General features: G+C 22.7%; 10 protein-coding genes across 10 annotated transcripts; 6 read left to right on the top strand and 4 right to left on the bottom strand. All coding sequences in view use genetic code 6, as the record gives it.

Moving 5' to 3' along the window:
* Window positions 1-517: 517 nt before the first annotated feature.
* Window positions 518-1,984, top strand: TTHERM_00152220 (peptidase family S49 protein; the record flags this gene model as incomplete). Its single annotated transcript, XM_001021754.2, has 8 exons — window positions 518-600; window positions 700-779; window positions 937-1,041; window positions 1,121-1,144; window positions 1,228-1,351; window positions 1,413-1,548; window positions 1,605-1,794; window positions 1,854-1,984. 8 exons carry the CDS (start codon window positions 518-520, stop codon window positions 1,982-1,984), a joined length of 873 nt encoding a protein of 290 aa, XP_001021754.2.
* A 528-nt stretch (window positions 1,985-2,512) lies between these two features.
* Window positions 2,513-3,781, bottom strand: TTHERM_000152219 (hypothetical protein; the record flags this gene model as incomplete). The annotated part of the gene is made up of 1 exon (XM_012799004.1): window positions 2,513-3,781. One exon carries the CDS (start codon window positions 3,779-3,781, stop codon window positions 2,513-2,515), a length of 1,269 nt encoding a protein of 422 aa, XP_012654458.1.
* A 496-nt stretch (window positions 3,782-4,277) lies between these two features.
* On the bottom strand, window positions 4,278-7,809 carry TTHERM_00152210 (hypothetical protein; the record flags this gene model as incomplete). The annotated part of the gene is made up of 3 exons (XM_001021753.2): window positions 4,278-7,052; window positions 7,106-7,497; window positions 7,656-7,809. 3 exons carry the CDS (start codon window positions 7,807-7,809, stop codon window positions 4,278-4,280), a joined length of 3,321 nt encoding a protein of 1,106 aa, XP_001021753.2.
* A 674-nt stretch (window positions 7,810-8,483) lies between these two features.
* On the bottom strand, window positions 8,484-11,091 carry TTHERM_00152190 (serine/threonine protein phosphatase 2A). Its single transcript, XM_001021751.3, has 2 exons — window positions 10,283-11,091; window positions 8,484-9,807 (listed from the first exon to the last, which is right to left on the bottom strand). The coding sequence occupies exons 1-2, from the start codon at window positions 11,063-11,065 to the stop codon at window positions 9,484-9,486; spliced, it is 1,107 nt and encodes a 368-aa protein (XP_001021751.2). The 5' UTR covers window positions 11,066-11,091; the 3' UTR covers window positions 8,484-9,483.
* A 754-nt stretch (window positions 11,092-11,845) lies between these two features.
* TTHERM_000152189 (hypothetical protein) lies at window positions 11,846-12,304 on the bottom strand (the record flags this gene model as incomplete). Its single annotated transcript, XM_012799003.1, has 2 exons — window positions 11,846-11,963; window positions 12,066-12,304. 2 exons carry the CDS (start codon window positions 12,302-12,304, stop codon window positions 11,846-11,848), a joined length of 357 nt encoding a protein of 118 aa, XP_012654457.1.
* Window positions 12,305-13,511: 1,207 nt separating this feature from the next.
* TTHERM_00152170 (kinesin motor catalytic domain protein) lies at window positions 13,512-15,820 on the top strand (the record flags this gene model as incomplete). The annotated part of the gene is made up of 5 exons (XM_001021749.3): window positions 13,512-13,532; window positions 13,627-13,785; window positions 13,876-14,244; window positions 14,421-14,918; window positions 14,975-15,820. The coding sequence occupies 5 exons, from the start codon at window positions 13,512-13,514 to the stop codon at window positions 15,818-15,820; spliced, it is 1,893 nt and encodes a 630-aa protein (XP_001021749.2).
* Window positions 15,821-16,669: 849 nt separating this feature from the next.
* TTHERM_00152160 (cyclic nucleotide-binding domain protein) lies at window positions 16,670-20,560 on the top strand (the record flags this gene model as incomplete). Its single annotated transcript, XM_001021748.1, has 1 exon — window positions 16,670-20,560. One exon carries the CDS (start codon window positions 16,670-16,672, stop codon window positions 20,558-20,560), a length of 3,891 nt encoding a protein of 1,296 aa, XP_001021748.1.
* A 446-nt stretch (window positions 20,561-21,006) lies between these two features.
* Window positions 21,007-22,326, top strand: TTHERM_00152150 (hypothetical protein; the record flags this gene model as incomplete). Its single annotated transcript, XM_001021747.1, has 1 exon — window positions 21,007-22,326. The coding sequence occupies one exon, from the start codon at window positions 21,007-21,009 to the stop codon at window positions 22,324-22,326; it is 1,320 nt and encodes a 439-aa protein (XP_001021747.1).
* A 933-nt stretch (window positions 22,327-23,259) lies between these two features.
* TTHERM_00152140 (U3 small nucleolar ribonucleoprotein IMP4) lies at window positions 23,260-24,463 on the top strand (the record flags this gene model as incomplete). Its single annotated transcript, XM_001021746.1, has 4 exons — window positions 23,260-23,371; window positions 23,464-23,547; window positions 23,627-23,736; window positions 23,900-24,463. The coding sequence occupies 4 exons, from the start codon at window positions 23,260-23,262 to the stop codon at window positions 24,461-24,463; spliced, it is 870 nt and encodes a 289-aa protein (XP_001021746.1).
* Window positions 24,464-25,360: 897 nt separating this feature from the next.
* Window positions 25,361-26,932, top strand: TTHERM_00152130 (transmembrane protein, putative; the record flags this gene model as incomplete). The annotated part of the gene is made up of 7 exons (XM_001021745.2): window positions 25,361-25,718; window positions 25,838-26,012; window positions 26,060-26,233; window positions 26,313-26,430; window positions 26,480-26,607; window positions 26,656-26,771; window positions 26,820-26,932. The coding sequence occupies 7 exons, from the start codon at window positions 25,361-25,363 to the stop codon at window positions 26,930-26,932; spliced, it is 1,182 nt and encodes a 393-aa protein (XP_001021745.2).
* Window positions 26,933-27,003: the final 71 nt, after the last annotated feature.

The raw sequence follows: 27,003 nt of genomic DNA, 5'->3' as shown, positions 1-27,003 counted from the left end.
CCCAACCCCAACCCCAACCCCAACCCCAACCCCAACCCCAACCCCAACCCCAACCCCCAACCCCAACCCCAACCCCAACCCCAACCCCAACCCCAACCCCAACCCCAACCCCCAACCCCAACCCCAACCCCAACCCCAACCCCAACCCCAACCCCAACCCCAATAATATTTTTAATATATATTATAGTCAATTTTAAATTGATAAGTTTGATCTAACTTTAAGCTGTAATATTTTTTTAAAAGTTTTTATTAATTAGAATAATAAATTAATTTCAAATTAAATCAACTTATAAATTGCCTACAAATCTTTTTATTTATATTTTGAAGCTTAAATATTAATTGTTATATTAAAAAATTGCATATATTAGTTAATTAACTAGCTAGTAAAAGATAGATATCTTTGTTAGATTTTTACAAATAAAAATTATATCAAAATTTTATTAGATAGATAAAGTATTTACAAAAAATCTTATTTTCAAACTTAATTAATTAAAATAGTAAAAGCAAATATAGAGATATGGGCTTCCCTTCAATTTCTAAATTTTTGTTTGGTCCTTTGGTCCCTGTTCTTAGGATAGAAGGAATTATTACTCCAAACACGTACCATCTTAAATATTCAAAAAAGATTTTATTTATAGCTTATATCTTTCGATCATACTTTTTTCTTTGAAATAATTAATATTTTTAAAACTATTTAAGTACAAACTCTATTGGAAATAAGCTTAGAAAAATTAATACCAGTCGTACTGAAGGTTTAGCAGTTGTTTTAGATTCAAGAGGTAATAGCAACTATTAGATAAATAATTTAATTATATGAATCAAAAACTAAGCAATCTTGTTAAATAAATTCGAGACTAGAATTATTTAGCATATTATATATCAACTTATATTTAATAATTAAATAATTGAGTCAATCTATTTTAAAATGTAAATAAGGCGGTTCTACAGGTCAATGCTAGACTATTAGAAATTAACTATTACAATTTTCCAAAGATAATAATATTCCTCTCTATTGCTTTGCTGAAAACTTTGCTACTCATGGTAAAAATACTTTAATATTTATAAATAGAAAAATCTCAAAACGATTTCAAATACTTACTTTTAATAATAAAATAAATAGGTGCATACTACATTCTTAGTGCTGGTAAAACTAGATTTCACTTTTAAACTAGAATACAATGACTATAATTATTACTTTTAGACAAAGCAATTATTTAATAAATATAGGAAATACTATCTATGTTAATCCTACCAGCATAGTAGGTAATGCTTCTGAACCTTAAGCAGATATAGATTTCTCTTAATTTTTACTTAAGAATTAAATCGAATCTAGAATTATAGCTTCTAATCCGTAAAATATTTATTTAGAAATTTAATATTAAATTATTTATATATTAAAATACATTTTATAGATTAGTTAATGAATACAGATTCAACTGGGCAATAAAGGACAGCGAAAAAGATAAAAAGTTTATTTAAGAAATTACTGATAGAATAAGCAAATTGATTTTAGGAGATATTCAAGTTTCAAGAGGAAAAAATTTGAAAGTAAAATATGTCATTTTATGAGTAAGAAAAAGTTAATTTCAATAAAATATAAATAGGTTAATGAAGAACTCTTGACTAAAGAATATACAGGAAAATAGGCTATAAATAATGGTTTAGCAGATTAATTTGGTACTTACGAAGCCATTTTAGCAGAAAAGTTCCCTTTAGCTAAGTTAGACCATACATCTCTTACTCAATTTAGTTTTATTAGTTCCTACTAATGGAATTCAAGATTTGGTAAAGCAAGTAAGCTTACATTACATTTTTCTAATATGGTATCTTAAATAAATATATTTTATAAAAAGTTCCTCTATTCTTACTGCTTTCTTTGTTCAGTTTAAAAGTATTCATAAAGTACACCTTGATAATTTAATCTTATTTACTTGTTTCTTCATAAGAAGAGGGCTAAGAAAAAGAAAAAAAGGTATAACATTGAACATTATTTGGTTTAAATAAACTAAGTTAAATTCTTGTTTAAAAAGTTGTTTACATGTATACTACTTTATTTTCTTTTTATTGTTTGTCCTTTAAAATATTATTGTAAAATTAATTAATAACTTAATATTTTAATTATAAAAATTTATGTATTTACTTAATTTATTATTTATTGTTTATTGGAAATGGTATAGTGCTAATTTATTAACAAAATAATTAATTAAATTATATAAATCTAAAATGATTTATATGAAACTCTTGGGACATGTACTGTAATAACTCTACTGTAAGGGCTTTTTTGCAAATTTTAAGATTAAAAACTAAAAATTTATAACTTGTGAACACTTTTTAATAAGAAATACCCTTAATAACTTAAAATTAAAAAGCTATTACAGTATTTAAATAGATATTAATTATTTTTTTTAAAGTTTAAATTATCATACATTCTAAGCTCTTTACTGGTTATAAATAGAATAAACAAATTACTATTTATGTTAATACACTAATATAATTTATAAATAATTAATTATCAAAGCTCTCCATAAAGTCTTATAACAATATTTCTACAAACTCCTTAAATTTATTTTAAATCTAAATGAGGATTCTTCTTTTTAACCATATTTGCTAAATCCATCATCTATTCTTTATCATATAACTTATAATCCATTATGACATTTAACAAACTTCTTCTAAGCTCAGTATATGGGTCATTATTTTCAACAATTGTTATAAAAGGGATGGCCTATTAAATAGGCTTTGGTTATTGATTTTATGTACCCATTTAATTGTTTTAATTTATAGGTACACTATTATGGTATGAGTTTTTATGAGAATTCTTATCATTTTGGATCAGCTGTTAACCCTCAAATAACTGAATAGAGTTTTCAGATTTATTTTTTTAATATAAATATTCAACTTCTTCTTCATCTGGTTGATTTTCATATGCCTAAAAGTTTATATCTTTTCTTGCCTTTGGAGCTCCACTTATTAGAAAATCTTCTTTTGAATCTATATAGCTTTTTTTATGGTTGTTATTGTCCTAGTTGTTTTTCAAGTTTTGAGAATTCAAATTTGTTTAATTTTCTGAAATAAGAATTTCGCTGTAATCCATTGAAACTAAATGTGATTGATTTTTTTTTAAGTTTAAATCAGCATAAGATTTATTTTTGTATGCATAGTTTACTGGAACTAAAATATCTTATACTTCAATCTATGAATAATCTATAGACTGCTTTAAGGACTGTTTAAATCCTTTTACAGAGCTTTTGGTGCTAGCGCTTTATGGGCGTCCTCTTAAAATACTATATGCATCTGAATTTTAAAATAAGCTATGGTCATGTCTGCTATGAAATTTAGAAGAAAGAGTCTACTGCTTCATTTATTCTTCCTTCATTTTTTGTATATTTTATTCAGACTTATATTAAATACCATTTAACTTTTTTGATAATGAAATAATATTTCTTTAATGGTCTTGTGTTTAAATATCCTTAGCCAAACATGCTCTATTCTTAATAAAATTTTTTCTATCAAAGCACACAGGCTATGTATTATCTATTCCTCCTTTTTTTAGATTTAGCACTCTTTTTTAAGATTCATAAACCTCTCTGAATTCTATTTAAATTTAACCTAAGCTTTTTTATCTTGATTTTTTTTAATGAGCAATTGGCTTAATAGGAGCTACTTTATTATTGGTTATACTCTTTGCATTTATAAGAGCCAATAAATGGTTTTTTTATAAATTATCTATATCTTTCTTTCCTCCTAAATTCCTTCTATCAGGTATAAATCCTATTCTCATATTATTTTTGCAAATAAAATTGGTTGATAAAAAATTAAAATAAAACTTATACCTAAAAGCTTTTTAACAAAAAAATTAATTAGAATTAAAAGCGTCTTTAAATTCAAATATTTAAAAGAATCTTGCTATAATAGAGATAAATATGTTACATTATTATTAAAATAAATTAATAACCCATAAATAAAATATATTATAATCAAGTTAAAAAATTGTGTATCTAAATAAGCCAATTAAATTTTGAATTTAATGCAACTCCTCAAAATAATAAAATGTAATTTGCATTTATAAATAATTTCCTTAAAAAATTATTTTGATAACTGTTTATCCCAAAATGAATTAGCAAATTTTAAAATTGGAAATAATAAGGTAAATTAAATTTTTAGACTTAAAATAAAAATTAAAGATAAAAAAACATTTTAATTGTAAAATATCATTACAAGCTTAAATAAATTCTCGAGAATGAATATATATTAAATAAATATAATAAGCTTTTAGTTCAAATTTAAAAATTTTCAAACTTTTAAATTAGTTGTTTATTCAAGTTTTCTAAGAAAGCTTACTTATTTGAGTATTTATTAAGAACTCTTACCATTTTTTACTTTAACAGATCCAATTCTTATTAGATGTTAATTTGATTTATTTGCTAGTTCAATTATAATTAAATATCCTCACTGTTTGACTTCAATGTATTAAAAGGTGCATTTATTTATGAAAACTAATCTTGGTGAGTTATCAACTATTGATTTAATGGAGTTGACTTATTCAAAAAATTATTTTCTTGTATACCATTTGTATTTTATTAGAAAATTGTATTACTCTTTAATAGTGGATTGTACCCATTTTCTGCTTAGGTCGATAGATTTTAATAATTTGAAGAATAATGCTAAGTATTTCCATTGGTTGAATTATTTGAAGTTGTATAACTTTGTGCATTAGACAACAATAACTTTTATTATATTAGAGTAGCTTAATTTGCATTTTTTGATTTTTATTGATAAATTTTATTATTGCTAGTTTATTTATTAGTATTTTAGGGTAGTTCTTTTTTTGTTAGAGGGAAATAGGTACTATTACCATTACTTAAAGTTGCTGAATTAACTTACTGCTATACAATTTACAAATTTTAATCTTACAGATACTATCCATTGCCTAATGATAAGTTATCGTTTATGTTTGCTTTATTAGAATTTGAGTTCATAATTATATTTTCTGAGCTTTTATTTTATATGTTATTATCGTTTGTACTCAATCTTCTACAAATCTTTGAATTCTCAGTTGTACTACACTTAAAATTTTAATTGCTTTGGATTTTATTATTTCTATGACTATCAAATTCATTTAATCTAGCGCTATTACCTCCATTTTGATCAATTTTTTTCTTACTTTTATTCAAGCGAGAGAGTTAAATTGTTGACTTATAAAATATAGGAGAATTATTATTGACCTTATTTTGTTAGTTTAATGATTTTGATGAGGTAGTTTATGGATAGATATGAATTTATGGAGCTTAATTTGCTAAGTTGTTCTAGTTGTTATTATTGTTATTATTTATAAGAATATTTAAATTAGAATGATTCTTGTTTTATAATTTTTGTTGTTGGAGCTGATTTTCTAATTACAGTTTGTCTAATAGAAAATCTTTAGAGCTCTTTTTTAAAGAAACATTTGTTTTAGCAGCAATTTGGTTTACATAGCACTACTAGTTATAATCATGTAGCTTTTACTAATAGTTTTAAGAGTTTTATTGTAGTTGAGAATTAAATTATTAACTAATACCTGATTATTTTTTTAAATTATTTTAATAATTATTATTATTATTAGACTAAGTAATAATTTAATTAGGATTTATCTAATTTCCAACAGATACAAAATGTTTCTATGAAAGCTAAGTAGAGTTAGATTATTCAATTTTTACACTTTTTGATGATAGAGGAGCGTTTTGATATTTAACTAATTCAGCTATATTATTTTCTGGTTATAAATTGACTTCCTATGAATTTAAATTGTTTTCTATATCATGGTTTTGGGGTACTTAATTGCTAGAAGTAAAACAATCACCAGATTTAATGTTATTAAATTTAAACACTTATGCTTATTTAGGGACTTTTTAAGGTTAGCTGTTAGTTTTCTTTTTTTTATTTGAGTTGTTTAAATTTTAATCTTTCTTGCCAGAATTTTAAAGGATTGCATTTTGTCTTTAAGAAAATAAAACATTTTCTTTGTTAATACCGAAATCATTAGAGAGATGGTGTACCTTATAATTTTATATTATGTTATCTCTAGTGGGAACTCCTTAACTCTTAGTTGAAAGTGGGCATATTATTTCATCATTTGTTAAGGATTGCATCATATTCAAACTTACACCCTAATTTTAACTATTATAGTCATTCGTTCCTGTTGTTCCTTAAATATACAAGTTGTTTGGATTATTCAAATGTTGAAAATATCCTTTATTCATTGAGTTTTTAAATTAATTTTCTATAAAATTTAATTCTACGTTTTAATTTAAGCTTTCGCTCTCCATTTCTTTCTATTTTTCGTCTTAGTTTATGGTGTTACAATTTTATTTTTATTAATTAATAAAATCAACTATAGTCAATTTATTATCTGCTTCTTAATTTACTAGATTATTGGAAGCTTATTCAGCATAATCTTAGTCAGAATTTTTCTTTTAGACATTTTGTAATTAATTAACTTAAGTTCTCAACTCTAAAAGTTTTTCAGAAAGATTTAACTTATAGTTGCTAAGTTTTTGTATTTCTTTATTCCTGTTACTTAGCATTTCCATAATACTTGAATAGTCAGGCTGCTATTTTTTAAATATGTTAGAAAGATCTGGCTCATTATTTATTGACTATTTATCTATTTAAATTTTAGAATTCTTAAGTTGTTATTAGCTGCTTTTGTTTGGGGATAAACTTTATTATTATTCGGTCTTATTCTAATACTAAATATTATTATTCTACCTTATTTACTATTAGATGATATTTTGATAATTTTCTGTTTATAAATTTGATGTTTTCTTGAGTTAAATATCGTTTTCTATTTATTTTTACTTTAAAATAAGCGTAGAACTAGAAAAATTATTGTGGAATTTCAATCCTTATTCATTATTCATTTAGTAGGAGTTTTAAAATTATTTTATTTTTTAAAATTAAGCTTTGTCTGCTTCATTAGCCCTTAAATGGACTCCCAAATAATTATTACTTAATCCCTATTAATTAGCTTCCTAACTTATATTGTCATATTCGTTTAGCTTTTAAAAATTAACCTATTATTTAAATTAATAATAAAATTCTTTGATGATATTTAAATTATTTTTACCTGCTAAATCTAAAGATTATATGATTCCTAGTTTTAATTTTGCTTATTAGTAAAAATATTTTTTTATAAGTCAAGATTTTATCGTTTCTATGCATTTTATTACTAGAAATAATCTTAGTTTGATTCTTTTAATTCATCACCTTCTGTCATATAAAAAATATTTTATAAGACATGATTCTATTACTAAACCTGAGTTAAAAAAGGTTGATTTAAAGGTTAATTGGTATTATTTTTATCACCCTTTATCCCTTTTAACAAATTCTACTCACTCTTACGCTTTTTTGTTATAGAATCCTTAATTTTTAAATTAGAAACTGATTAAAAAAGAGCTAATTTTTTTGTTAAAGTGTTATTTTTAGCAGATAATGGCTTGTTTTCTTATTGCTTTTAACCTAATATGTTAAAAATAAAATTTTTATAAAAGATTTTCATTTTAAATCAGTTTGATTAAGCTACTAAAAGTTATAAAATTATTGTTTTGTTAATAATTTGATAATAAATTTAAATATATTTAAATCAAATAGAGGAGATATTATAAATTCGAATTTACCTTTTTATGGGTTAGATTTATTTGATGGAGACGAACAAAGAGATAAAGGAGTGATATTTATGTTCATTTTCTTGCTTTGATATTCTGAGCTTTAAATATTTGATTGCTTTAAGAAACTATTTGCTTGGTAAAAATTATATTTATTATTTAGCATTTAATATTTATGAATTAAATGAAAAATAATCAATCTCTAATTAATTAATAATAAATATTGTTTTTATCTATCTTTTCAAAGATAATGCAATCAATATTTTTAGGTAATCTGTTTTTTGTAAATTAAAAATTGTAGATTTCATTGATCCATCCAACCATATCTTTAAAATAAAATAAATGTGTTTGTTTGTTTGTTATAGTATTGATGCTTTTATCATTTTTAAAGATTTATAAATTTCAATAAATCCTGATATTTAAATAGAAATTTCAAGTTTTATAATTCAAATTTTGTTATTATCTTAAAATAGTAATATGAGAAATAAATATTCAAATAATTATCTAAATAATTTTTAAATATTAAATAGTATTCAAGGATTAAATATTTAATAATGTATCAAAAGAATAAAAAAAAATTTGATATTTGTTTAAAATATTTTTTAATAAATCTGTTTATTTCTTGTAAAAATATTTTTATTGCAACTTTAAAAATAATTTTAAATATTTAATAACCAACAAGCTAGCAATAAACTTACAATTAATTATTCTTTTACATCATTTTTTTCAAAAAATTTTTAAGTCATCATGTAAATTAATTATCAAATATTTAAAATTTGATGGTCATAAAAAATCAATTCATCTAATATAATAAATGTTTTTAAATTAATTTCTTTTGAGTGAGTTAAGTATTAATAACAAACAAAATTCTTAATAAATAAACAAAATATAAAGAAGAATTATTTAATTTTATTTTCAATTATTTAATAAAAGATAAGTATTATATAGGAATATATAATGCTAATTGATATAGTTTATCTTATATTATATAAATTTATATATAAAATATTATATAGAATAATTTGCACTTTTTACAAATCACTCATCTTGTGATAAAAGAAGCTTACTTTTTTTGTAACTAGAGAGAGAACTGCATAATTTTATATTCTGAGAAGTTAATTGATAAGCTATTGGTTGTGTTGCCATTCTTAATTGCAAGAAAAATTACTTGTGAGTAAATCTTTTTCGAAAGAAAATTGAGTTTACTAACATTTAGTATGATGATGCAAGAAAGAATGATTACTACGTTAATAATTTCATCAAAAATTGAGTAAATTAGAATAATTATTTTTAAGTTTTTCCCTAAAGAAGAAAAATGGGAAAAAAGCTTATCTCATAAAACTAACTAAGAAAGCTTAGAACCATTTTAGAAGCTACTTAGTTTCATGTAATAAAAAGATGAGTCCAATTTTTTATGAGCTAATAAATTTAGCTATGAGGATTCAAAGTCTGTTATTTGATTGTAAAAGATGCATTTTATTTAAGATTTAAGAGAAGGGTATAAAATGGAAGCTAATTAAGTAATTAATTTGGCTTCCAATCTTCTCTTTGTGTTAATATATTTTGTTTAATATCAAAGCACGTAAGTAAGCTTTGTAGTTTTTATTTGTTTGTTGTTATTTTGTAAGAAAGATTATATTTATAATGGTTACTATTTTTATATAATACCTTCTCTTTATTAAACCATCATGCATGTAGCTATTGTAATTCAATAGTTTTTATGATGGCTTAAAAAGAGATAAATTTGTATTAATATTTTTATGTGATTTTTATTTGAATCACTAGAGTTTATATATTTTTTATTTTTAATTTTAGAATTTAGTTCTTATTTTCTGTTTGATCAGAGGAAATAAGGAAGAGCTTTTCTGGGAGGAACAGCTTGGCTTGATTCAGGAACTTCGTTAAAGATTTCGAAGTGTGTATTTAATTGTTCATCAAGCTTGAGGATAGAAGCTTTATTACCCATTCTGTAGCAATAGTTAGGAGCAGACCAAACTGTAACTAAGTTTTTCTCATTGAACCAGTATTGATAACCTTCATGAGCAAGTTAGTGAGCTCTGCATATTAATTAGAAACCGTTTATGTGGTTGAAATCAGTTGTAACTTTATCACCGAATAACCAACCAGCACCACGACTGTTCATAGCCCAAGAACCAACATCATCCTATTTTAGATAGTAAAATATTTTAAGTATTTTTAATATTAAGAAAACAAAAATTTTTTTTATTTTTTATTCTAATTCAAAATCAAATTTTATATTTAAAATTTTGCAATTTTCCAACAATTCTAAAGTAAATTGTGAAAATCCTAAGCAAATGTTATTAGGAAATGAATAAAATGTTTTAAAACATCTAATTTTTAAATAAATATGATGGTTGAATGGAGTTAAAAATAAATAAATACCAAGTTTTGGATTTTATTTTTATTTTAAAAGTTGTAAATATTTAATTATTTATTTGCCATAAGAGGAAAATAAAATTTCTTTTTAAATTTTATCTCAAAAAAAATGTATCATTTATTTAGTTTAAGAGTAAGCTCTCCATACTAATGAATGAAATAAAACTCTCAATTCTTTTAATCAAAATTAACTAAATTCTTTCCAAATTATCTAAATAAACTTTAATTTTTTAAATTCTTACAGGGTCTGACCATAAGAGATCTGTGAAGGGACCTTCGAGGGGAATTTCTTACTTTCTGTGAATAACTCTGATTTAATCAACAGTTTTAATATCGGGAGAAAGACCACCATGGACACAGAAGACAGATCCATCAACGATAGCACCCAAGGGGAGGTAATCGAAGACTTCAGTGAAATAGTGCCAAGGGTTAATGTTACCGTACTTTCTCAAAACTTCATCGTAAAAGCCATAAGCTTAAGTAGTTTATCTAGATTCGTGATTACCTCTGAGAAGAGTGATGCATTAAGGGTATTTAGCCTTCAAGCAGAGGAGATATTCAATAGTTTCAACTGAATTATGGCCTCTGTCAACAAAATCACCAATGAAAATGTATTTATTTTCAGGAAGATCACCTCCCTTTCTAAATAATTCAAGTACATCAAAGAATTAACCATGGATATCACCACAAATGTTAACTGGGGAGTTAACTGGTTAAACATTTGATTCTTCAGCAAGTAATTCCTTGACTTTCTCACAAATGCGTCTCAAATCTCTTTCAGGAAGGCAGTATTTACCCTTTTTTAAGTTTTCTAAGTACTGATCTATGTCCAAAGCTCCCATTTCAATTTCTTAACCTTTTAATTTTAATTCAAGTTTTTTCTTTTCTTTTTTGCTTTTTGTTTTAACTCTTTTGTTTTTTTGAGATATTTATTTTTTCTTTATTTTTGATAACTCTCTTTGTTTTTCAAATAAATTTTTCCTCTTCAAACAACCCAACCTACCTACTTAGTTACCTACATACATACATATATACAGACATACATACCTACCTTTTTCTTTATCAAAGAATTCTCTTCTTAATTTTATTTAACTCATTAAATGATTTACTTAATGCAAATTATTTTTTCATTTTCTTAAAAATCTGACTACAATTAAATTTTCATTTCTATTATTAGATCTATATTGAAATGAATGACAAGCAAATCACAATAATATTGAGATGAATTTAATTTCTCTGGTCCTTTCTATTTTATTTTAATGATCAGCTAATTTAATAAAATCAAACTTAAATAATCAAATCCGATACAAAAAAAGTCAATTAATTTCTTCTATAAAAATAACATATAATTTCTAATATAAACCAAATAATTTAGGATTCAACTCAGTTCTTTAAAAATTAAAATTTTTATGTCAGCATTTAAAAAAAATAATAAAATACTTTTCAAGATATTTAATTCTAAAACATTCTTTAAAATTAAAATACTAAAAACTTTTAAAAACTAGAAACTAATATTTTTTTTATATATAAACAAATGCATTATATAATTACTAAATGTAAAAAATTATTAATATTTGTAAATATAGATGCCACCTTATAACTTTTATTTTTATTTGTAGTAGTAATTTTCCTGTAAATTTAATTTATATATTTACTATCAAGCTAAATTTAACTATCCTTCAGCTGAACTAACTCCATATCATAGTATCGCTGTTAGTCTTATTTTTCATTAATCAGTAAGTAAATAGAGAAGTATAATCAGATAATTATTTAAATTTTTATAAAACCAATTCTTTCAAATAGCTTCATATTAGAAAAATTTTTAATCTGAACGTCTCTTTTTGTAAAGAATATTTCTTGCGCAGCGAGAACATTTAATTCTAGTTCTCTAGGCATCTTCTAAAACAACTTCTTCTCCACAATCTAAATATTAAAAAATTTTTTAGTTTATTGTTTTTAATGAGGCTACTAATCTCTAAAAAAGCTATTTTGCTTAACTAAAAATAAAAAATAAAAATATTTTACATCCACAAATATAACGAACACTCTAGGCTGAGAAGTTAATTTTATTTTCGTTATCTTATTGATTCATTTTTCTTTTTTTTTGCTTGTATGCTATACTTATTTTGTATGTTTAAAGCTATTGATAGACAAAAGATATTTTTTATATTAATTAAAATTATATATTTTTAATAACTTTGGATTTTTATACATAATTAATGCACATAATATATATAGCGCTAGCTAACTTTACAAAAATTCATTCAAATGATACTTTTAGCAACAATCAACTTACTTAGGCTAACAAATTCATCACTTTAATATATTAAATATATACACTAATATTCACTATAAATCAATATTTAAATCTAAAAAAGAACATAATAGATTATAATTTATCAGTAAGTTTATTACATTATTAATTTCATTTGATTTTTTCACATAGTTAAATATTTTATTAGAATTATAATACTACCTATTTTTATACTTGTGTGATTATTTATTGTAAAAGGAGTATTAAAAACTATTTATATGCATAAAATTTAGTTTAATATTTATCAAATCAATATTTTTTTTTTGATATTTAAATTTATATAGAGATATATATATATATATTAACATAAATAATAGAAATGATTCATAATAAAGCAGATTTTAAATAAACTTTTATTTTTTATATAAATTATCTTCCATAAATATTCTATAATACTTATTGATATATTGTTTCTGATAAAAAAATTAATTTACATACAAATTTATTTAAGTATAGTCCATGAAAATTAAATTAGGAAATAGCTTTACAAAAGATTTGATTGATCTTTTCGAATATGCATAATTAAAAAAAAATTGATATATTTTGATTGATTTAATCATTTTTTTTATCATAAGCTTAAATATCTATTTTTTGACATATTTTTAATTTAAAAAATAATTTTAGAAATTTTTAATTTTAAAAAATAATCACTTTTTTTTAAATTAAGTAAAATAAATGATATGTTTAATGTATTTTATGGAAGTAAGCAAAAAAATTGAATAATAATAGCTCTTTGGATTGCACAATCGTTTTCTTAAGATTTGAAAATTATAAACACTCTTAAACATAACAGCGAATCCTTTATAAATAATGAAAATAAAGTACCAACGACAATAAAAATCAAAATTTAATTGAATTCAAAAATAAAAAAGCTTGTGAATCAATATTTACAAGCAAGCAAGAACGAACTCAATATTTATGTGATAATCAAATATACAGGCAATATATATTTTTAGGCAAATCCGTTTATATTTATTAAATTTAAAATAAACAATCTAATACATTCATACAGTCAATCAGATAAAAAAACCAAAAATCAAAAAAAAAAAATCAAATTAGAACGGTGTTGATATTTTAAATAAGCAATTGACATTAACTTGTTTCTCAAAATAAAATAGAATTTTATAAATAGTTTAAAAAATAGGTCTAAGTAGTAAATGATTAATAACTTTCAAAAGGTAAAAAATTAGCATTCTTTGACAGTCCATTTAGATTATCTTAGATTAACCAAGAAAGCACAATAGTAATTTTTAATTTGTAATACTAAAAAAGGATTAGCTTAATACAAGTGGATTTTCTCACCAATCAAATATGAATAATATGAGCATGAGCGGAGCTCCATCAAGCACAAACAAAGATAATTGCAAAGTAGTTGTAAGAGTTCGTCCTCCTCTACCAAGAGAAATCGAAGATGGCCGCTTCATTTCTACAGTAAATTAATTTGAAAGATAGTTCACTCACTTTTTAACTAACTAACTTATAGAAATCTCAATACAAAAATGAAATAAATTTTAAATATAGATTTAAGTTTCCCCCGACGGCAAAAAAATTTGTATTTATGAATACTACAATATAGAACTTGTAGAACCAGAACAGCTATAAGACTATTTGAATAATGCAAATAATTATACTATGCATCAATTTTCATTTGACAATGTTTATGATTAAGACTCAACTCAAGAAGAAGTATACGAAAACACAGCTAAATAATCAGTTATGAATGTACTTTAAGGGTTTAATGCTACTATTATGGCTTATGGTTAAACAGGAACAGGTAAAACTTTCACAATGGAAGGGTTTAAGTATAACTCAATGGATCCTCAAAGAGGTATTATTCCTCGTTCGATTGAAGAGATTTTCAAATATATCGAGAATTGCTCTAACGAAAGCGTAAAAACTAATACAATTTTTAAATAATTAAAATGAATTTGCTTTTCAAAAAATATTTAATTTATTTATTTATTGATTTTAAATCGTTAAATTCAGATTGAGTAAAGAATAATGATTTTTAAATTTTTAAATCAAACAAAAATTTTGTTTTCAATTTTTTTGTTTTTAATTTAAAGACTTAATTTATGGTCAGAGCAAGCTATCTGCAAATTTATAACGAAGTTATAAGTGATTTAATTAGAACTGATCGCAACAATCTTTTAATCAGAGAAGATAAAAAAAGAGGTGTATTTGTTGATGGATTATCAGAATGGGCAGTTAGAAATCCCACTGAAATATTCTCACTTATTTAACGTGGTGCTTAATTTAGAAGAACAGCTGCTACTAAGATGAATGATGTTTCATCTCGTTCTCATGCTGTTTTTATAATCATTGTAGAATAAATGACATTTAATGGAGATGAAGCTTCTCAAGCCTCCAAATAAATTAGAGTAGGAAAGCTAAATTTAGTTGATTTAGCAGGTAGCGAAAGAGTAAGAGTCACAGGTGCTACTGGAAAGCGTTTAGAGGAATGCAAGAAAATTAACTAATCTCTTTCTTGTCTTGGTAATGTAATTTCTGCTTTGACAGACTCTAAATCCCCTAAATCCCATATTCCTTATAGAGATTCAAAGGTAAATTAATTTATTGTTTATATTCTAATTAAAATTATTTATGCAAATAAATTTAGCTTACCAGATTATTAGAAGATTCGTTGGGTGGTAACTGTAAGACTACTATGATGGCTATGATTTCACCAGCTCTAGAAGCATTCAGTGAGAGTTTAAGTTCATTGAAATTTGCAAACAGAGCAAAAAATATTAAGAATTAACCTATTGTAAATGAGGACGTAGATCAAAGAGCTTTGTTGAGAAAATATGAAATAGAATTAAAAAAATTGAAATAAGAATTAGAAGAAAGAAATAAGATGCTTATTGATAAATCTCGTCTCATTCAACTAGAGGAAGATAAGAAAAGGGCAGAGTTAGAAAAGAAAAACGCAATGGCTGCACTTGAAAAACGCTCCAAAGAATTCTTTTAAGAAAGAGAAGAAAAGAAGAAACTTGAAGAAAAGATAAGAAGCATTAACACATAAATTCTAGTAGGTGGTTAAAAGATAGAAGATACTCCTCAATTTAGAAATGCATTGGAAGAATAGTAAAGAATAATCAGGTGCTAATATGAAAAACGCCTTTAAGACCTTGAAAAAGAAAGAGAATAAATTACTGAAGATAAGGCTTAAGTTGACCGTTATAGATAGCTTTTATTAAAATAAAGAGATATAATGATTGCTCTTACAACTAGATTAAATGAGAGAGATGAAACTATAATTCAGCTTTAGGAAGAGCTGGATGCATACGACCGTATTCATAGAGAAACAGAAGAGTCTTTAGAATATCAAGTTTAGAGAAATTAATAACTGGAAAATCTCTTAATAGAAAATGATATTTAGTTCCCCAGAGATGACATTAGTAACTTTAAAAATGGCTAATATTAAAACCTTGTATTAAATTAAAAAAAATCAGAAGAGCTATGAAAAGCTGAAATATATTAAAAAGAATGATCTTTTGTAATCAAAAGATCACTCAAATGCATAATTAGAAAATAAAAATCTTTCATAAAAAAACTATATAATAAAATTGGCATAAATATATTTATTAATGCTAATATAAATTTATAAATAAATAAATAATTATAACATTAATAGTTGTTTACTATATATATTATAAGGTATTTCTTTGAAATATTCTGTTTCGCTCAAGCTATCTCATTAATTATTTGAAAATTAGTTCATTTATTATTTAATTAATTATTACAGTTTTACTCATTGATATTTATTGCTCCATCTTGCATTTAATTAATTTATTAAACTTCATAATTAAAGAAACCCATAAAGTCAGATATATAAAAATAATTGAGGGTTAAAAATAAATGTTACCTAATTTATTAAAAAACTAAATATTATATATGTATTAGAAATAAAATGATGGTTGTTAAAGGATTATGATAACAAATATGAAATCAAATTTAGGCCTACTGATTATTTCTTTTTTGCTTTATTTAGAAAATTATAAATTATTTTATTTATATTTTAATTTTCTATTTATTATTTTAAAATTAAAAAAACCACCATAAAACTCTAGATAAAAATTTAATTAATTAGTTTGTTATATTTATTTTTTTTAAATCACACAAAGTTAGCATTTAACTTGCTAAATAACTAATGCTTATCAAATCTTAATGATTATCAATTATTGCTTTTGTGATAAAAATTTAATGGTTACTTTGATGATTTCATTAAGATTTAATTAAATTAAAAAATAAGTAGAATTAACTTTTCTTTTTGCTCTCAAAACAAACAATTTTAACTAGCATTTTTTAAAAGATGAATGAGCTTAACACTTAAAATTAAGAGCAAGAAGAAGTCTCTAAGGTGGAATCAATAATAAATTCTAAATCTTTTTTAAAAGATCAATAGGATTTATACTTTATTTGTGATTATCTCTAGGGATTTACATACATCAATAATTAAATTAAACAGTACTAAGGAGATTCTAATGTAATTGCTTAACTTATTCCACATTTAAAGATAAAAAGTATCAAATAAGGTGAAGCTATTTACAGGAAAAGCTAAAAAAATGACTATATTTACTTTATCATGAAAGGTAAAGTAAGTTCATGGAAAAGCAAAAGTAAAGAAAGCATTGACTAAGAGAAAAATATAATCAACTAGATTGAAAAACTTTAAAAACTGATAGAATTTGAAACATAGCTTAAATAGGATAAAAAAAATAAACAAGAGAACAATAAAAAAATACCTTAATGGGAAAGGGAGCTGGAATAAATGAGAAAACAACTTAATATCTTATAAAAATATGATTTTAAATTATCTTCTATTTTCAAAAACGAAGATGGAATTAACACGGCCTGCTTTGAAAAAATATATAATCGAAGAGTAGATATTTTTGGTTATTCAAATAATCTTTACAACACCCGTCCTATACATACGATGATAGCTGAATCAGACTGCTAATTTTTAATCATAACTGGAGAGGACTTCTACAGTGTATTCAATAAAGAAGTTTAAAAAATAAAATTTCTATTAAGAGTCCTGTATAATTAGTTTAGCAGTGTAGATAAAACTATTTTGTTGGCATTAGCTCAGTAATTTAAATCAATGTTCTATGATTTAAATTAAGAAATTTATTCACTTAACTCTTAAACCCATTTAGGGTCAAGCTAGCTTAAAAAATCATTACATGTGAATCACATAGAATAAAATCTTAACTAAATAGCATTTTTCATCATCTATGATGGGACTATTTTAGTAAAAGAAACTTAGAATGGTTCAGATTATAATATCTTTTCGCTTAGCTAAGAGTCTATTATAGGAGTTGAAAAGTATGCACCATCATTTGGTGAAGATTTTGAGAATTCAAATATAAGATTTATAAGCACAACAAATAAGCTCTAACTACTCGGAATAACAAAGAAAGCAATAGAAGAAGTTTAATAAACCCACAATAACTATTAAATAGCACAAACTCTAACTGAATTAGGATAGCAACGCTCAAAATTTATTATACAGCACCTAGAATAAATTAAGCAACTTTTAAATCCTATGCAAATAAATAGCTTAAATACAGATTTTTCTCAATAAGAGAAAATGTAAAATTTAATTTAAAACAAGAGTGATAAAATAAAAAATATTTCAAAATATGGGTTTGTAAATAATTTACAAAATAATAATAACAATTAAAAGTAAAATTAATAGATAGAAAACTAAGAAACTAATTTAATGCTAAAATCCTGTTAAAAAAATTAAAAAATGTAAATTTATTTTGTTCCCGAAACAGAAAACTAAAAATCCCAAGCATATTTAAAATCAATTGTAAATAATATGCTTAAATTCAGACCAAGTAAATAAAAAATTAACTCAAATAAAGAAATTAATTAATCTCCTTAATAGTTTATTAAATAAAATTAAGAAACTAATTTTAAAACTAAGAATTTTTAAATTAATAAAGACTCTCCTTATTAAATATCCTCCAAATAATAAAAAATCTCAGAAAGTTAGGTATAAAATGTAGATCAACTAAAATCACAATCTCTGTATAGTAATTATTTTAACGAATAATCTACACCTATTTCCTAGCATGTCGATAAAAAGGTATTAAAAAGTAAACTTTCTAATCAATAAAGTTAAGATTTAATTAAATTTGGTTAAGAAATTAACATATAAAAATCTCACATATAATAGTAGGCTAAAAATTTAATAAAAGATACAGAAAAATCTGTTTCACCAAGATAGTTAGAAATTTATAATATTGAAAGTTAAAATGATTAAGATTAAGATTTAATACAACTTGACTCTAATGGAAATAAAAATTATGAGAAATATTATAGATAACTCTCATTTGATGAAATTGGAGAAAGTACAAAGACTTTTCAAAATTAAGTTCAAACTAATTATGAACTAAAAAAAATACCTTACAAACAGCAAAATAGTTAACAGTCAGAATATATAGAATTTAAATCAGTTAATAATTAAAAAAGCAATATTAGCTTTTAGTAGAAGGTAGACCCAACAGCAACACCTTAGCAAAAAAATAATACTTAAAAATAATTTTATTAATAATAGAAAAAAGATTAAAAAGATAGAAATAACTAGTCTGTGAAAATGATGAATAATAGTAAAGATAGATCAAATAGCTAATAATTACTTAATATAAAAGATTTAAGGCAATAACTAAACCTTAATTCTTTTGATCATAATATCTCTCTTAAAAAAGCATAGTCAACTGAAAGAAATAATTTTTATAATAAATTAAGGCACTCTTAAGACAGCTTACTGGTTCAGGAAGAGTTTTTAGCCTAAGAATTAAAACTGAATGAGGACTTCGAATTGAAAAATGGAAAACTCATTTAAAAAAAACCTCCTTCTTTTTCTGATCTAAGAGAGGATTTTATTTCGTCAGATAATCCTTATAAGTAGTGTGCCGATATCATCGAAAAATACAAGTTAATATCAGAATCTAATAAAGAATTCATAGAAAAAAACTGCCAAAACTATTTTAAGCAAATTTAAAAATAAGTTGATGAATATAAGTAAGTTCTTATTTTGAAGAAAAAATTTAAACACAATCTAGATAAATCTAATTAAATCCATAACAAATCTAAAATATTTACAAGTTCGAAATAAAAATTTAAAAGTTAAAATAGTTAAGCTATATAAACTAGCTTATAAACACCGATATCTTAATATAGCTATTATGATTCTTTAAATAATTCTAATACTTCAAAAATGAATTAAAATTTTTCTGCTTTTTTAAACTTAAATAGACAATATTCTCCTTTAATATAATCTGAATCACCTTTATTCCATTCACAATTACAAGAATACTAATCAAGTTTATTTTAATATAATGCATAGAGCCAATTATCACAGAGTACTTATGAATAGTCATAATAAAAATAATTTACTATATAATAGCCTTAGAATTTTTCATTATCACAAAACTAAGCTTTGTAATGCTTAAAGATGTAAAATTAACAATAAACTGATTTGTCATCATAAAATAATGTACAGTCAAGTTTTAATGTTAGCAAATTTTATAATGCTTAAGAATAAACCACAGAAAGATAATCTTCTTAAAAGCAAATTAAAAAAATAGAAAGTATTTTTTAGAAATGTAGTAGAAATAATCAAAATTTAAAAAAATAAAATAGCAAAAATGAAGCATCTGAAGATTATTCTAACAGTCCTCCAAATATAATACAAATAAATAATAAGTTTCATGATAATATTACTAACTTTAGTTATCAAAGCAACATAAATGACTCGTCTCTTATTATGGTTAGAAGTTTATAGAGTGCTAATAAAAAAAAAATTTCAAGACCTTAATCTGTTTAAATAAATAAATTTTTAAAAGAAAAATATGCTAAAGATTAAGCTTTGAGCTTTCATATTCAGCAAAGTTTAGAAAATTCTTCATTTTTGCCTTCTAATTCTTATGTTAATATGATGCCTAGCTTTGAACCTAAACTTTAAATGAACTCAATAAATAGGCCAAAAACAGCCAACAATTTTAAATTGACATAAAATCAGCACAAGAAAAATAGAATTAACATGAATCTAAATGGTGATGATGCTTCTTCAATTTTACAAATTAGTAGCATAAACTAAAATGCAAGAGGAATAAATAATCTTAATTAAAAATAATTTGATGCTTAACATATAAACTAATTCAAGATATAATCAGTATTTGCTAAATGACACTTTGTTTTTTAATAAAATAATTATAAATCAATTACTATATTTTATTTTAATGTTGTATGTTTTTATTAAATTAAAAATATATTTTATTTAAACTAGAAAAAAAAAATCTATTACTATTTTATTTAAATGTTATATATTTTCTTAAATTGAAATATCTTTGATGAAGGATTTTCTGATAAATGTTTAAAATAAAATGTTTTTTCTCTACATTATTGTGTTAAAATTAAATAAAGAAAGTGTAATTGTTATAAATAAAAAACACATAAATATTTTTATAAATTAGCCAAAATATTAAATTTTAACTAAAATTTCTGATTTAATTGAATAAAATATTAATTGGCTCAAAATCAATAATTATGCTTAATTAATCTTATTAAAAAATATATATAAGAATATTAGTTGTGTATTGAAGAAATTAATAAAATAGAATACTTTGATATTTTATGATTTAATTTTATGGAGGCAGCTCTATTGAAATACCTCCTGCAAAATAATTGTGTCCCATAAATATGAATCTTTTTAAAAAACAAAAAGAACCTTAAAAATACATAGAAAAATGTTTTTTAGAGGCTAAAAAGACTGCTTAATATGATTTTGGTGTTGATTAGATGACAGTTAAAGCTCTTTATGAAATTCTAAGGATTATGGGATTTTTTCCAAATGAATTTCAACTTCACGAGGGATTTGAGTATGGATGCTTTTAAAGCAAATACTCCAAATATCTAAAGAATTTTACAAAATCTGGTATTGCAGAGATATAATCTGATGTAAAATAGTAAAAGTTAAAATCTGATGTTGCTATGATTGCAAAAGATTCAAAAGATGGTAATGCAGCTAGATTTGATTTAGCAAGCTATTGTGAATGGCTAATAAATAATATGAGATAACTTAAATATGATCCTTATTTTTTAAGCTAAAATAATTCTAATAACAATAACAGTAAAAGAAGTTTAATAGGAAATTATTCACTAAACGAAGATAGTGGATATAATATTAGAGATAAAAGCTTTGATTTTGGCTCAAATAATAAAAATTTACAGTAATAAAGAAGTAAAAGGGCTGTATCTACATCAAATGCAAATTATATATAGAACAATTAAATATCTAAAGCTCAACAGCTTTTTGAAGATAATAAAGCTAAATAGTAAAAATAAATGCAAGACCAAGTAAACAATTTAGTTAACATATTTGAGAAAATAGATTCCCTTCGTAAAGATAAAGGTCTAATGCCTCTGGATTTAAGTGATTCTTCATCAGATGAGGACGATTTTAACATGACAGAAGAAGAAAAAGCATATAAAAATAAAATGAAAAAGAAATAACTTATAAGAAACATTCCATATGATCCAGATATGCATGAACTAAATTAAGAAATTAGCCATTTGAGAAATGAAGCTCAAAATGAAATAAAGAGTTTTATTGAGAAATGCAAGCACAATCCATCTATGCGTTTTAGACTAGAAAAGTCAATAAATAAATTTTAGAAAGACAGAATAGAAGCAAACGAAAGAATAGGAAAGATAGGAGCAGTCAATGCATAAAAAAGAATTACTACAACTAAAAAGAATTAAACATAAAAAGAGCTTTCAGATGAAGAATTTATTTAAAAATATGAAACGAATTTGATAAGAAATTTGAGAATAGAGTATCTAATGGAAAAGACAGATAAGCCCAAAATGAATTTTTAACAACAAATAAAACCTGGAAGTGTTTTAGAGAAAAGATTAAATAAGTTAATAAGAGAAAAAGGAAATTACTATTGAAAGTATTTCTATATTTTTTGAGATTTTTTCAATATTTATAAAAAATTAAAATGCTAAAATAAATAAATAATATTTTAGTTGGATTTAACAAATAAATGATAAGATTTTAATGCATATAAATAAAAAATTTTAATTGATTTTAAAGATAAATAAATAAATATGTAATCATGTATGTGTATATTTAGATTTTGATTCTATTTATTAATAAATAATAATTATGAGCATAAATCCTAATTTTTGTGCCAAAATTGCAATAAATTTTTAGATGGTTAATTTATTTCATAAAAAAATTATTTAAAGAATAAACTACTTATTTTTAGAGAATACAAAGATTTTTATATTAATATTAAATTTTTAATTAAAATATTTCAAATAAATATATTATGAAATCAAGATATAAAAAGTAATAAAATTTTAATAATTTGATTATAAAAGATAACAATAAAGTTTAAATAGTTTTGAAATAATTAATACAATTAAATTACGATTCTATTATTATTAAAAAACTATTTCTGAAAATAAAATTTTTTAATACTCAATAATAAAATGTATTTTTTTAATCTTAAATCTATCAAAAATATAAATATTTTATTTTAAAATAATTTTTGAAATTTAACAAAAAAAATTAAATGGCAACATTGCTTATGTAGAATTAAATTTTCAGTATTAGAAATTTGTTTGACTGGTATATTTGTGTTATTTTCAGATAGATGTGAGAAAGCTATCAGAAGCAAAAAATATATATATACATACAATTTTAATTAGAGCTAAATTAGAATGAATGAAAAGAATTGAAAATAAAACAAAAAATAAATAGAAATTTGATTGAAAGATACATTTAGTTAATAGTTAGTAATTAATAAACTAGATTAAGCAAAACTTAAGAATCATAATAATAGTAAATAATAGAATAAATTTTAGGACTATCTCAAAATGCTTAGGAAAAATATCAGAATGAGAAGAGAATATCTCTTCAATATGGAATAAGAGAAGAAGGCTAAATCAAAATATGAACAAAAAATTCAAATTAAGAATGCAGTTGCAAGTAATACACATTATTAGTGTTATTGAGAATAGAATTATTATCTCGATGAAATACAAATCAATGCAATTAAAAATTATTTATTAATTAAACAGTGAATAAGAGTATACCAACTGAATTATACAAGGAATCTGAAAGCTTGAAAAAAGAATTATAAACAAATGACATCAATACAATTAGTAAATTTTTAAAATAATATTCATTTAGCAATATTTTCTGCTGCTTAGTAGAATATTTGTATTTATTTTTTTTTTAAAGTTCCTAGAAATCATATCGATGATGAATACGCCACAGCTGAATACAGAGAACCTATGATTTTAATTACTACCTCCAGAGATCCCTCTCCAAGATTAGTTAATTTTTAAAAGGTAAAGCAAAAAATTTTAGCATTTTTACAAAAATATTAAAAAATCTCATAAATATGAATGAAAATCTCAATAAAAAAACAGCTAAATTATTATGATTTATTTATCAATAACTAAAATAAAAGGAGTTCAATGCTTAATCTAACTTAAAATTTTTTAAATATAGGAACTTGTCTCTTTCTTCCCTAATAGTGAAAGAATGAACAGAGGTCAAACTGTAGTTAAAGAGTTAAGTAGATATTGTATATAAAAGAATGTGACAGATTTAGTTATTTTACACGAACATAGAGGTGAACCAGATGGTATGATTATTACTCACTTTCCTCTTGGTCCTACTCTATATTTAGGTATTAAAAATGTTGTCTTACGTCACGACTTAAAAACTGAAAAGCTAGATGCTGTTAGCAAATAAAATCCTCATTTAATCTTCAACAACTTCAATTCACCCTTAGGAGAAAGAATTACTTCAATTTTAAAGCACTTATTCCCAGTTCCAAAGCACGATTCAAAGAAAGTAATTACTTTCTCAAATAATAGTGATCTTATATCTGTTAGACATCATGTCCATGATAAAGTTGATTACAAAACTGTAGATCTTATTGAACTTGGTCCTCGTTTTGAATTAAAACCTTATTAAATTTCTTTAGGAACTTTAGATTAAACAGAAGCTACCAAAGAATGGGTACTTCGTCCTTATATGAACACTGCTACTACTAGACAAGCTTTTTGAAAACAAAAATAATCTATTTCAATATATTAAAATTTATTATAAATTATCTAACTAAAAAATAAAAAGTTAAATGTTTTCCAAACTTAATTAACTACACAATTAAAATATAATTAAAATTAGTAAGTTCTATATTTTTAAAGTATCTCGATGTCTGTCTGTCTGGATCTCTTATAATAAAATTATCCTTTAAATTAAATAAATAAATAAATTTAAAAATGAAATATTTTTATGAATGTTATTTACTTAATTTTCAATAATTTAAAAAATTTGATAACTAAAAAATCAAAAAACTACAAATAGTATTTATTAGACATAAAATTATATCAAGAAATATAGTATCATTTATTATGATTTCATTATCAAATATAAAACTAGCTCATAATTCAATTTATTTAAATTCCTAAATTTTTAATCTAAACATAATTTTTTAAAAAAATAGTATTTTAATTAATTACTTTTTGGTTTGCTCTAAAAAATTTAAAAAATTGCTTAACCAATAATCATGCATGATTAAAGGTAGTAATTCATGATTTTGAATATTAACTTTCATCTACTATTAATAAAATCTATAAATTTTTGAATTAAAAAACTAAAATTCCAATTACTAAAAAGATATTTTCACAAAAAAATGAATTTGAAATCTTTAATTTAAGTAACTTAACAAATATGATAAAATGAAAATTAATTTTCTAAAGATTTATTTCTATTAAAAATCTGTAAATGGATCACCTTATAATCTAAAATTAATAATGAATAATATTATCGCATACTTTTTAATTTAGTTAAGTATTTGAGGAATATTAAATTAATAATACGAATTACAGCAACGATTTATGTAAAAGAATATTTTAATTGAAATTTAAAGTTAAAGATACATATATTTTTACAAAAAATTATATGCTTATTAATCTAAACCTTAACTTGTATATTTCAAATTAAACTTGTTCTTAATATTCCTTTAAAAAAAATAGTAAAATCATTATTGCTCCATTTAAAGGCAATCTATATTTAGAAATGACAAATAGTGGTTGTGATGAAGAGAGTGGTGACTGTTATTAACCATTGATTGCTGATATAGAATGCACAAATACTCTATAAAAGATTGAAAATATTATTATTTTGGTTATTTAGTGCCTATTTTTAATATATCAAATACGGGCTCTGTATAAAATTAGACTTATTTTCAAAGAATAAGGATCTAAATATTATAAACAAATATATTACATACATTTTACATGCTTAGCAATATCGTTGAGTAAATTTTATTGCTAATTTTTAATTTGCTTTTTCATTTAAAAAAAACAATTAGTTAATTTACTTAAATGCTTATTCAGTATTTTATAATGCTTATATTTAAATAATATGAATAAATAGATTTAATTGCGATACAAATATCAATATTAACTGCATTTTGTGATTAGGACTTATACGATCCTGTTTCTTATACCCTATATGAATCTACATTACAAAAAATAAATCTTTTAAATATGGGATATATGATTATTACATTCTTCTACTTTGTGTTGTACTTATTGGTTACTCTGAGATGGTAAGTTATTATTTTTAAAAATATGGCTTTAATAATTTAATTAATAGGTTGACAGTAGTAGAACAGATATAAGAATATAAACTATTCGTTAGAATAAATAAGATTATATAGATTGTTATAGTGTTAAGCTATAGTGTTATCTTTTTTGTATGTATAGGGTTAATAATTTATGAAAATACACATATTTCTATATAAGAGAATTTCTACTACTAGACAATTATGTAAAACAATATTTAATTTTTAACTTTGCTTTGATTTTTATCACTGATAAATTAACTATAATTATTTGTTTTAAAATAGGCATTATTCAATATTAGTATGCTCATTAATATAAATAATTGGCTTTTTTGTAATTAGCTATAAGTTCTACTAAATTGTTAAAAATATATATGACATTGAATATTAATTCAAGCAAAAGGTAAACAAATTTTCATTTGAAAATTAATAATAATTTATTAAAAATGCAGATATTATACTATTTGATTCCATTATGCCTAACTGGGCTATTTAAATGTGTAACAAACTTATATCTAATTGTAGATCCAAGGTACAATCTCAAATAAAACTCAGAATTTTTAAACTAAGATAGAGTTGAGTAAATTAATTTTATATTAATTACAATTAACATTATTAATTTAATTAGAGTAGGAATTATTTTTAATCTAAATAAAATGTTTGGATATTTCTTAGCTTAATTATTGATTCTTTAGCTATTTTATCCTAAAAGAGTTAAAATGAATAATTTGTTGACCTTCCAAGGTAAATATTAAAATAACTACTTAAAATATTAAATAAATAAATTATTAGACGAATAAGAAGCACAAGATGGGCAAGAGGTTTAAGATACTTAAGAAATAAATAAATCATAATCATTTTAAAAAAGCTTAATTTGTAATAACTCAAAAATTCAAGAAGTCTGATTTAATGTTTTATAATATGTATTTATAGTAGAAATTATTATAATTAATGCTTCTTTTTACAAATTAAATAT

The sequence above is a fragment of the Tetrahymena thermophila genome, assembly GCF_000189635.1.
Source record: "Tetrahymena thermophila SB210 genomic scaffold scf_8254545, whole genome shotgun sequence".
Lineage (NCBI taxonomy): Eukaryota > Ciliophora > Oligohymenophorea > Hymenostomatida > Tetrahymenidae > Tetrahymena > Tetrahymena thermophila.
This window is presented reverse-complemented; position numbering and strand designations above follow the sequence as displayed.